General features: G+C 53.8%; 1 protein-coding gene across 1 annotated transcript; it reads right to left on the reverse strand.

Annotated features, from left to right (window-relative positions):
• Positions 1 to 4,661: 4,661 nt before the first annotated feature.
• LOC135320185 (melanoma-associated antigen 8-like) lies at positions 4,662 to 5,872 on the reverse strand. The gene is made up of 2 exons (XM_064482879.1): positions 5,813 to 5,872; positions 4,662 to 5,738 (listed from the first exon to the last, which is right to left on the reverse strand). Exon 2 carries the CDS (start codon positions 5,658 to 5,660, stop codon positions 4,662 to 4,664), a length of 999 nt encoding a protein of 332 aa, XP_064338949.1. The 5' UTR covers positions 5,661 to 5,738; positions 5,813 to 5,872.
• Between the last annotated feature and the right edge of the window lie 4,951 nt (positions 5,873 to 10,823).

Here is a 10,823-nt window from a genome sequence, read left to right on the forward strand (position 1 = left end):
GCAGCATGTGGTCTCCCCTCTGGCCACCCAATCCCCGCCCCTCATCCCAGGACCCCAGTTCCTCGGAGACCCGGATGTCAGGAAATGCCACCGGTGGTCACCCTGCCCCTAGGCCTCCAAGGTCCAACACTGTCTTGGGGTCCAGGATCCTTCCGTTCTCCCTCGGGGTCCTCACTTTGACTCAGGCGGCATGTAGCCTCCCCTTGGAACCCCCGAAGACCCGCCCCTCATCCCAGGACCCCAGTCCCTCCGAGACCCGGATGGCGGGAAATGCCGCCGGTGCTTATTCCGACCTATGGCCTCCCAGGACCGACTGTGTTTTGGGGTCCAGGGTCCCTCACTGCTCGCTCGCGGTCGTCACCTTCACTCCTAGTGGGACCTGGGATTCTCTCCTCTGCAGATCTGAGGGTCCCCCCCTCATCTCACACGAAGTCCCCGGTCTCTGTGAGACCAGGGTGCCGCAGTCACGACACAACACGGGGGCCTGTCCTGCCCTCGGGCCTCCGGACAGCTGATAGCAAGGGCCCCTTTCTGTGGGATGGCCTCTTTTCCGGGTTCGGGGTCCCCTCAGTTTTCCCTCAGGGTCGTCACTTAGGCGTCGTGTCGTCTAGCCTCTGGCCACCCGAGGCCCCGCCCCTCATCGCAGGACCCCCGTCCCTCGGAGACCCGGGTGTGAGGAAGTCAGGGCCCCACGAGTGCTCATCCCACCCAGGCCCTCCCAGGGCTGACAGCAGGGGCGGGGATCTGTGGGGCCCATGCTGTCCTCCGTCAGGGTCCTCACCTTGAGCCCCGGCGGGTCCTGGGACGCCCCCTTGTTGAGCCGAGCCCACACCTTCACACCAAGGCCCTCACTGCCCAGAGACCCCCAGGGGCGTCTGTGGACTCACAGCAGGCCACCAAGCCCAGGGCTTCCCAGGACTGTGGACGCCAGGCGCTGAGATGGATTCCCCGGGGGTCCCTCAGCCTTCCCTCTGCTCCTCACCTGGGCTCCAGGCTGGGCCTGGGCCCCTCCCTCTGCCCACCTCAGTTTGCTCCCCTTGGACCCAGGCCCCTCCACAGCCAGGACCCCCGAGAGGGAAGCGGGGGTGGGGGTTGGGGCACTGCTCCCCGCAACCCTGCCTGCGGTCTCCCAGGGCTGACAGCAGAACCGACCTGGATTCCCTGCAACCCGAGTCCCTCCACACGGTTCTACCTTGACTCCTGGCAGCGCTGGGCTCCTTCCCTGTGCAGACCTGAAGCCGGCCTCCCTCACCCAGGCCCTCACCTCTCTCACCCCCCAGGGAGGGGGCATCAGCGCCCGTCACATCCGGACCCCGTGCCCGGGGGTCTCCCAGGGCTGTCGGGAGGGCCGGAGGTGGATTCCCTGTTTGGAATTCAGCCTCGGTGGGTGTTTCCTCCCTGCGATGTCCAGGACCATTCCTCATCTATGGCTTTGGATTCTGACCATCGAGGGGAGCTGACCCATCAGTGTAAGTGTCCAGCAGACCGTTTCCAAGAACACACCCCAGTAAATCCTACCCCAAGTTTGGGGCGGTTACCAAACCTCTTCAACTATATATGCCAGGACGGAGTACACTGTGAGCCACGTCAAACGCCACTCCTCCCTGCAGTTGGAGCATTCTGAGTGTCCTAGCAGCTCAGGCAGGATAACCAGGTCTCTAAGCATCCCTGAACAAAGTACACCTTCCCCCCTCGCCCAGGAGATGTATCCACGATCCCAGAGGGACTTCTCAGAGCAATCTCCCACCTGACACGTTCCTCTCACCACTAACAAGCGCCGTCTGCACGTCTGCCTGCCGCCACCACCCAGCTTCATTACCATCACCTCCCACAGAAGGACCTCCCCCCCAGCTTCCCAAAGCCCCGAACTGCCCTGGCGCTGGGCACTTACACTTGGGTGCTCTCTCCCGGACCCCCACCCCCTCGCCCTATTTTTATTTGCCCTATGGGACTTAGGAGACCTTTCACCAACTTCCCGATGTGACTGCGGCTCCTAGACTATCCTAGGTGTGGGCTGTCCTGCTTTTCCGAGTGTCCCCACTGCTAACACCGAGCCCTCCAGAGAGCAGAGGCTCGGTGAACGTCTGCGGATGAACTGAGATGGTGAGCAGGGATCCTACTGATCCAGGTTGATTTTCTCCTACTTTCTTAACTAAGCCAGACAAATCCAGGTTATACACACATAATTATAATTTTATAGACTGACAGAAGAAAAGGGATAAGGAGCCAATAATTAACTATCGCTTACTTTTACTTCTCTCTTTCTTGACCCCACCAATTTTAGTGCTGATCACTCTCACATTTCCAAGTAAATTTCTATTCCAATGCGGTGTTACCTACTTTGGCATGACACAGTATGATGGAAACTTTCCCAATTTGTTTTACAAAATAGCAAAACTCAGTCTTGGGCTGCCTAAGTACCAGTACGTGTATAATCAATATCATCCACAAACTAAGATACTGAAGCTTATTAAATATTATTATTAATATACAGAAATCTGTTGCATCTTATACACTAACAAAGGAGTATCAGAAAGAGAAATTAAGGAAACAATCCCATTTACCATCACATCAAAGAGAATAAATAATCTAGTAATAAACCTAGCTAAGGAGACCAAAGACCTGTACTCCAATAACTACAAGACACTGATGCAAGAAGCTGAAGATGACACCAACAGATGGAAAGATATACCGTGTTCTTGGATTGGAAGAATCAGTGTTGTTGACCAAACAACCCAGTGACCATACTACCCAAGGCAATCTACAGATTCAAAGCAATCCCTGTCAAAATAACAATGGCATTTTTCTCAGAACCAGAACAAATAATTTAAAAAAGTGTCTGGAAAAAGAAAAGAACCCCAATAGCTAAAACAATCTTGGGAATGAAGAACAGAGCTGGAGAAATCATGCTCCCTGACGTTAGACTATACTACAAAGCTGTAGTAATCAAAACAGTGCGGTTCTGGCCCCCAAACAGACACACAGATCAATGGAACAGGATAGAGAGGCGAGAAGTAAACCCACACACTTACCGTCAATTAATGTACGACAAAGGAAGCAAGGATATTGAATGGAGAAAAGACAGTCTCTTCAATAAGTGGCTCTGGGAAAACTGGACAGCTACCTGTCAAACAATGAACTTAGAACATTCTCTAACACCATATACAAAAATAAACTCAAAATAGATTAAAGATCTACATTTAAGACTGGATACTATAATACTCCTAGAGGAAAACATAGGCAGAACACTCTCTGACATAAATTACAGCAATAACTTTTTGGATCCATGTCCTAAAACAAAGGAAATAAAAGGAAAAATAAACAGCGGGGACCTAATTATACTTAAAAGCTTCTGCACAGCAAGGGAACCCACTGACTAAATTAAAACAACAACCTACTGAAGGGGAGAAAATATTTGCAAACGTTACAACTGACAAGGGAGCAATAACCACCATATATAAACAGCTCATACAATTCAACATCAAAAAAACAAATGACCCAACTAAAAACGGGCAGAACAACACAATAGACATTTGTCCAAAGAGGAAATGCAGGTGGCCAGCAGGCACGTGAAAAGATGCTCAGTATAATTAACCATCAGGGAAATGCAAATCAAAACCACAATGACATATCACCTTATACCTGTCAGAATGGCTACCTTCAAAAGGAACGCAAATAGCAAATGTTGGCGAAGATGTGGAGAGAAGGGATCCCTCCTACACTGTTGGTGGGGATGTAAATTGGTGTGACCACTCTGGAAAACAGTATGCCGTTTCTCAAAAAACTAAAACTAGAACTACCAAGTGACCCAGCAATTCCATTCCTGGGTATACATCTCAAAAAAAAAAAAAAAAAAAAAAAAAAAACCAGATACTAATTTGAAAAGATACACGCACCCAATATTCATAGCAGCGTTATCTACAATTGCCAAGATGTGGAAGGAACCTAAATGTCCATCAGCAGATGAATGGACACACACACACACAGACACACACACACACACACACACACACAGAAACACCTCGGAATATTACTCAGCCATAAAAAACAAAATTTTGCCGTTTGCAGCAAGATGGATGGACTTGGAGGACATTATGCTAAGTGAAATAAATCAGACAGAGAAAGACAAATACTGCATGATATCAATTTATATGTGGACTCTAAAAAATACAACAAACTAGTGAGTATAACAAAGAAGAAGCAGGCTCATAGAGAACAAACTAGTGATTACCAGTGGGGAGGGGTGAGGGGCAAGGGGCAATATAGGGGTGAGGGAGTGGGAAGTACAAACTATTGGGTGTAAGGAAGGTTCAAGAATGTATTGCAGAACAAGGCGTATATAACCAATATTTTCTCATAACTGTAAATAAAATGTAATCTTTAAAAAGACTGTATAATAAAATAAAGTATACTGATATTTATTAAAACGAATAACATCTGAAACATCACTAAAGGAAATGAAGATGAACTTCCATATCATTGTAGAGAACAGGAGCCCAGAGATGCTGTACACCGTGTCCCCCCCACTGGCCCGGGCCCTCACTACTTAGGATGCTGACTCCTTGCTCCTCAGACACACAGTGAAGAGTCAGCCTCACTTCCTGCCCGGCAGGAGAAGCTGCCGGACAGGGGCCTAGAAGGAGCCCAGCTGCAAGTCTGGCTCAGGCCCCCTCTTCCTCATCACTCACTCGCTCTTCAGACAGGGACGGGAAAGAACTGGGACCCCTTCTATTGATCCTGAGGAAATGTTCCAGGACTTGCAGCTTGCTGGTCTCCGTGTAGGCCCGGGGACCCCACAGGAACTCGTGGCGAGCGGGATCGCTGTTGGCCACCTGCCGGTACTCCACGTACCCCTCCCGCACCCACACGTTGGTGATGAGCTCCCTGGGCTCCCCATAGATGAAGTGCTCCCTCCCAGCACACAGCCCCATCTTGCTAAGTGCTCCCCAGACTGCCTCCTCAGGAGCAAAGTCGCCCTCCAGGACAATCACACCCAGAAGTATCAGCAGGAGGCCAGTCTTGGGAATGCTCTGCCCATCGTCCTGCATGCCATCGTAGGTGAGGCCCAGGGTGGGGACCAGGACATACAAGTGCTCCCTGGGGTCCACCTCCTTCACATCCACCCCAAAGACCAGCTGCAGACACTCAGAGGCTTGGCTCAAGACCGCAGGGAAGTGGTCCTGGTCATCTCTGAGGACCGCATTCAGCATTTCCTCTTTTGAGGTCGGCTGCTTTGTGCGGTACTTGTGGAGCAGGAAGCCCATCAGGTCAACCATCATCAAATGTAATGCATCGTGGAGCCGGGACTCGGCATCTGCCGGGTCCTGCCCGGTGCTGGGCCCCTCCTCACCTTGGCTTCTGAGGCCATTGTCTTCCGACTGGCTCCAGGGAGGGGCTGCCACGGCTGTGGGGGAGGGGCAGACACCCTGAGGGCTCTGCGCGGGACTGGGTGTCCCAGAATCAGCCACCTCCTCGCCACTGCCCAGGAACAGGACTGAGTAGGAAGACGAGGAGGAGAAGGAGGAGGAGGAGGAGGAGGAGGAGGGAGACAACGGGGATGCGCCCTCCTCCTCCTCAACCCAAATGTCCTGCTCATCCTCGGAATCCTCAGCCTCTCTTGGGTCGTGAAAGTCGGCTTCAGTGTGGTGGAGGTCACGCATCTGAACGGGAGGCACGGTGAGTGGTGTCGGGCAGCTGAGAGCAGCGAGGGCAGGGGTGACAGATGGGGACCCACGGGCCTGGGGAAGAAAGGGAGTGTCAGTGGCCCGGGCTGAGAAACCCACCGTGGGGGGCTCTGACAAAGGCTACTTACAGGTCTCCTCTTCAGGGGTGCCCTCGGCCTCACAGGGGCTCTCCTCCTGGTGGACGGTCGTCTGTGAACCTGACGGGGGAAGTGAGGCGGCTCCTCAGGGTGCAGCCGGCACAGCCCGAGGTTCTGGGGGCAACACGGGGTGTGTGGAGTGGACGTTGGCCTCGCGGGGTCCCCTCTGTTCCGGGAGCCCCCGGGTACACACTCAGGGCCCACACCTCACCTTCAGTCCTGGCACTGCCAGCCTCCTGTGCTCTGTGACCCGAGAACACGTGTCTCAGACCTAGGCCTTCCCGGTGTCTGGAGCCCCTGGGAGAGAAAGGAGGGGAGACCTCGGATCTACACTGTGGCACAGCCCTGGACCCGCGTGCTGGCAGGAGGCCTGGGCTCTGGCAGGTTCCCACTCTTCTAGGGTGGGAGGTCCTGTCCGCGCTAACTCAGGGTCCTCACCGGGACTCCAAGCGGGACCTGGGATTCTGCTCTGCAACCACCTGAGGGCCCCATCCTGATAGTAGGTCCCCGGTCTCTCTGAGCCCTGGATGCCGAAGTCAGGACACACCACGTGTGCTCATCCCGCATTGAGGCCTCCCAGGGCTGACAGCAGGGGCAGGATCGGTTGCGTCCCCTCTGTTCTGGGATCTCGGGTCCCTCACTCCTCCCTCGGGGTCACCTTGACTCCTGGCAGGACCTGGGATTCCCCTCTCAGCCCACCTGAGGCCCCGCCCGTCATACCAAGACCCCAGTCCCTCTGAGACCCGCATTTCAGGAACTGCTGCCCGAGGTCCTCCCGCCCCATGGCCTCCCACGACTGACTCTGTTCTGGGGTCCAGGGTCCCTGAATGCAAACTCGCGGTTGTCACCTTCACTCCCAGGCGGCCCTGAGATTCTCTCCTCCGCAGACCTGAGGCCCCCGCCCTTTCACTATGTCCCCGGTCTGTCTGAGACTCGAATGCGGAAGTCAGGACAAACCACGTGGGCCTGTCGTCCCCTCGGGCCGCCGGACAGCTGAAAGCAAGGGCGACTCTCTGTGGGATGGCCACTTTTCTGGGTTCAGGGGCCCCTCCTTCCTGCTTGAGGGTCCTCACTTTGACTCAGGCGGCATGTAGCCTCCACTTGGAGCCCCCGAGGCCCCGCCCCTCATCCCAGGACCCCAGTCCCTCCGAGACCCGGATGTCGGGAAATGCCACCGGTGGTCACCCTGCCCCTAGGCCTCCAAGGTCCAACACTGTCTTGGGGTCCAGGATCCTTCCGTTCTCCCTCGGGGTCCTCACTTTGACTCAGGCAGCATGTGGTCTCCCCTCTGGCCACCCAATCCCCGCCCCTCATCCCAGGACCCCAGTCCCTCGGAGACCCGGATGTCAGGAAATGCCACCGGTGGTCACCCTGCCCCTAGGCCTCCAAGGTCCAACACTGTCTTGGGGTCCAGGATCCTTCCGTTCTCCCTCGGGGTCCTCACTTTGACTCAGGCAGCATGTGGTCTCCCCTCTGGCCACCCAATCCCCGCCCCTCATCCCAGGACCCCAGTTCCTCGGAGACCCGGATGTCAGGAAATGCCACCGGTGGTCACCCTGCCCCTAGGCCTCCAAGGTCCAACACTGTCTTGGGGTCCAGGATCCTTCCGTTCTCCCTCGGGGTCCTCACTTTGACTCAGGCGGCATGTAGCCTCCCCTTGGAACCCCCGAAGACCCGCCCCTCATCCCAGGACCCCAGTCCCTCCGAGACCCGGATGGCGGGAAATGCCGCCGGTGCTTATTCCGACCTATGGCCTCCCAGGACCGACTGTGTTTTGGGGTCCAGGGTCCCTCACTGCTCGCTCGCGGTCGTCACCTTCACTCCTAGTGGGACCTGGGATTCTCTCCTCTGCAGATCTGAGGGTCCCCCCCTCATCTCACACGAAGTCCCCGGTCTCTGTGAGACCAGGGTGCCGCAGTCACGACACAACACGGGGGCCTGTCCTGCCCTCGGGCCTCCGGACAGCTGATAGCAAGGGCCCCTTTCTGTGGGATGGCCTCTTTTCCGGGTTCGGGGTCCCCTCAGTTTTCCCTCAGGGTCGTCACTTAGGCGTCGTGTCGTCTAGCCTCTGGCCACCCGAGGCCCCGCCCCTCATCGCAGGACCCCCGTCCCTCGGAGACCCGGGTGTGAGGAAGTCAGGGCCCCACGAGTGCTCATCCCACCCAGGCCCTCCCAGGGCTGACAGCAGGGTGGGGATCTGTGGTGCCCATGCTGTCCTCCGTCAGGGTCCTCACCTTGAGCCCTGGCGGGTCCTGGGACGCCCCCTTGTTGAGCCGAGCCCACACCTTCACACCAAGGCCCTCACTGCCCAGAGACCCCCAGGGGCGTCTGTGGACTCACAGCAGGTCACCAAGCCCAGGGCTTCCCAGGACTGTGGACGCCAGGCGCTGAGATGGATTCCCCGGGGGTCCCTCAGCCTTCCCTCTGCTCCTCACCTGGGCTCCAGGCTGGGCCTGGGCCCCTCCCTCTGCCCACCTCAGTTTGCTCCCCTTGGACCCAGGCCCCTCCACAGCCAGGACCCCCGAGAGGGAAGCGGGGGTGGGGGTTGGGGCACTGATCTCCGCCACCCTGCCTGCGGTCTCCCAGGGCTGACAGCAGAACCGACCTGGATTCCCTGCAACCCGAGTCCCTCCACACGGTTCTACCTTGACTCCTGGCAGCGCTGGGCTCCTTCCCTGTGCAGACCTGAAGCCGGCCTCCCTCACCCAGGCCCTCACCTCTCTCACCCCCCAGGGAGGGGGCATCAGCGCCCGTCACATCCGGACCCCGTGCCCGGGGGTCTCCCAGGGCTGTCGGGAGGGCCGGAGGTGGATTCCCTGTTTGGAATTCAGCCTCGGTGGGTGTTTCCTCCCTGCGATGTCCAGGACCATTCCTCATCTATGGCTTTGGATTCTGACCATCGAGGGGAGCTGACCCATCAGTGTAAGTGTCCAGCAGACCGTTTCCAAGAACACACCCCAGTAAATCCTACCCCAAGTTTGGGGCGGTTACCAAACCTCTTCAACTATATATGCCAGGACGGAGTACACTGTGAGCCACGTCAAACGCCACTCCTCCCTGCAGTTGGAGCATTCTGAGTGTCCTAGCAGCTCAGGCAGGATAACCAGGTCTCTAAGCATCCCTGAACAAAGTACACCTTCCCCCCTCGCCCAGGAGATGTATCCACGATCCCAGAGGGACTTCTCAGAGCAATCTCCCACCTGACACGTTCCTCTCACCACTAACAAGCGCCGTCTGCACGTCTGCCTGCCGCCACCACCCAGCTTCATTACCATCACCTCCCACAGAAGGACCTCCCCCACAGCTTCCCAAAGCCCCGAACTGCCCTGGCGCTGGGCACTTACACTTGGGTGCTCTCTCCCGGACCCCCACCCCCTCGCCCTATTTTTATTTGCCCTATGGGACTTAGGAGACCTTTCACCAACTTCCCGATGTGACTGCGGCTCCTAGACTATCCTAGGTGTGGGTTGTCCTGCTTTTCCGAGTGTCCCCACTGCTAACACCGAGCCCTCCAGAGAGCAGAGGCTTGGTGAACGTCTGCGGATGAACTGAGATGGTGAGCAGGGATCCTACTGATCCAGGTTGATTTTCTCCTACTTTCTTAACTAAGCCAGACAAATCCAGGTTATACACACATAATTATAATTTTATAGACTGACAGAAGAAAAGGGATAAGGAGCCAATAATTAACTATCGCTTACTTTTACTTCTCTCTTTCTTGACCCCACCAATTTTAGTGCTGATCACTCTCACATTTCCAAGTAAATTTCTATTCCAATGCGGTGTTACCTACTTTGGCATGACACAGTATGATGGAAACTTTCCCAATTTGTTTTACAAAATAGCAAAACTCAGTCTTGGGCTGCCTAAGTACCAGTACGTGTATAATCAATATCATCCACAAACTAAGATACTGAAGCTTATTAAATATTATTATTAATATACAGAAATCTGTTGCATCTTATACACTAACAAAGGAGTATCAGAAAGAGAAATTAAGGAAACAATCCCATTTACCATCACATCAAAGAGAATAAATAATCTAGTAATAAACCTAGCTAAGGAGACCAAAGACCTGTACTCCAATAACTACAAGACACTGATGCAAGAAGCTGAAGATGACACCAACAGATGGAAAGATATACCGTGTTCTTGGATTGGAAGAATCAGTGTTGTTGACCAAACAACCCAGTGACCATACTACCCAAGGCAATCTACAGATTCAAAGCAATCCCTGTCAAAATAACAATGGCATTTTTCTCAGAACCAGAACAAATAATTTAAAAAAGTGTCTGGAAAAAGAAAAGAACCCCAATAGCTAAAACAATCTTGGGAATGAAGAACAGAGCTGGAGAAATCATGCTCCCTGACGTTAGACTATACTACAAAGCTGTAGTAATCAAAACAGTGCGGTTCTGGCCCCCAAACAGACACACAGATCAATGGAACAGGATAGAGAGGCGAGAAGTAAACCCACACACTTACCGTCAATTAATGTACGACAAAGGAAGCAAGGATATTGAATGGAGAAAAGACAGTCTCTTCAATAAGTGGCTCTGGGAAAACTGGACAGCTACCTGTCAAACAATGAACTTAGAACATTCTCTAACACCATATACAAAAATAAACTCAAAATAGATTAAAGATCTACATTTAAGACTGGATACTATAATACTCCTAGAGGAAAACATAGGCAGAACACTCTCTGACATAAATTACAGCAATAACTTTTTGGATCCATGTCCTAAAACAAAGGAAATAAAAGGAAAAATAAACAGCGGGGACCTAATTATACTTAAAAGCTTCTGCACAGCAAGGGAACCCACTGACTAAATTAAAACAACAACCTACTGAAGGGGAGAAAATATTTGCAAACGTTACAACTGACAAGGGAGCAATAACCACCATATATAAACAGCTCATACAATTCAACATCAAAAAAACAAATGACCCAACTAAAAACGGGCAGAACAACACAATAGACATTTGTCCAAAGAGGAAA

This window comes from Camelus dromedarius, chromosome X (assembly GCF_036321535.1).
Source record: "Camelus dromedarius isolate mCamDro1 chromosome X, mCamDro1.pat, whole genome shotgun sequence".
NCBI lineage: Eukaryota > Metazoa > Chordata > Mammalia > Artiodactyla > Camelidae > Camelus > Camelus dromedarius.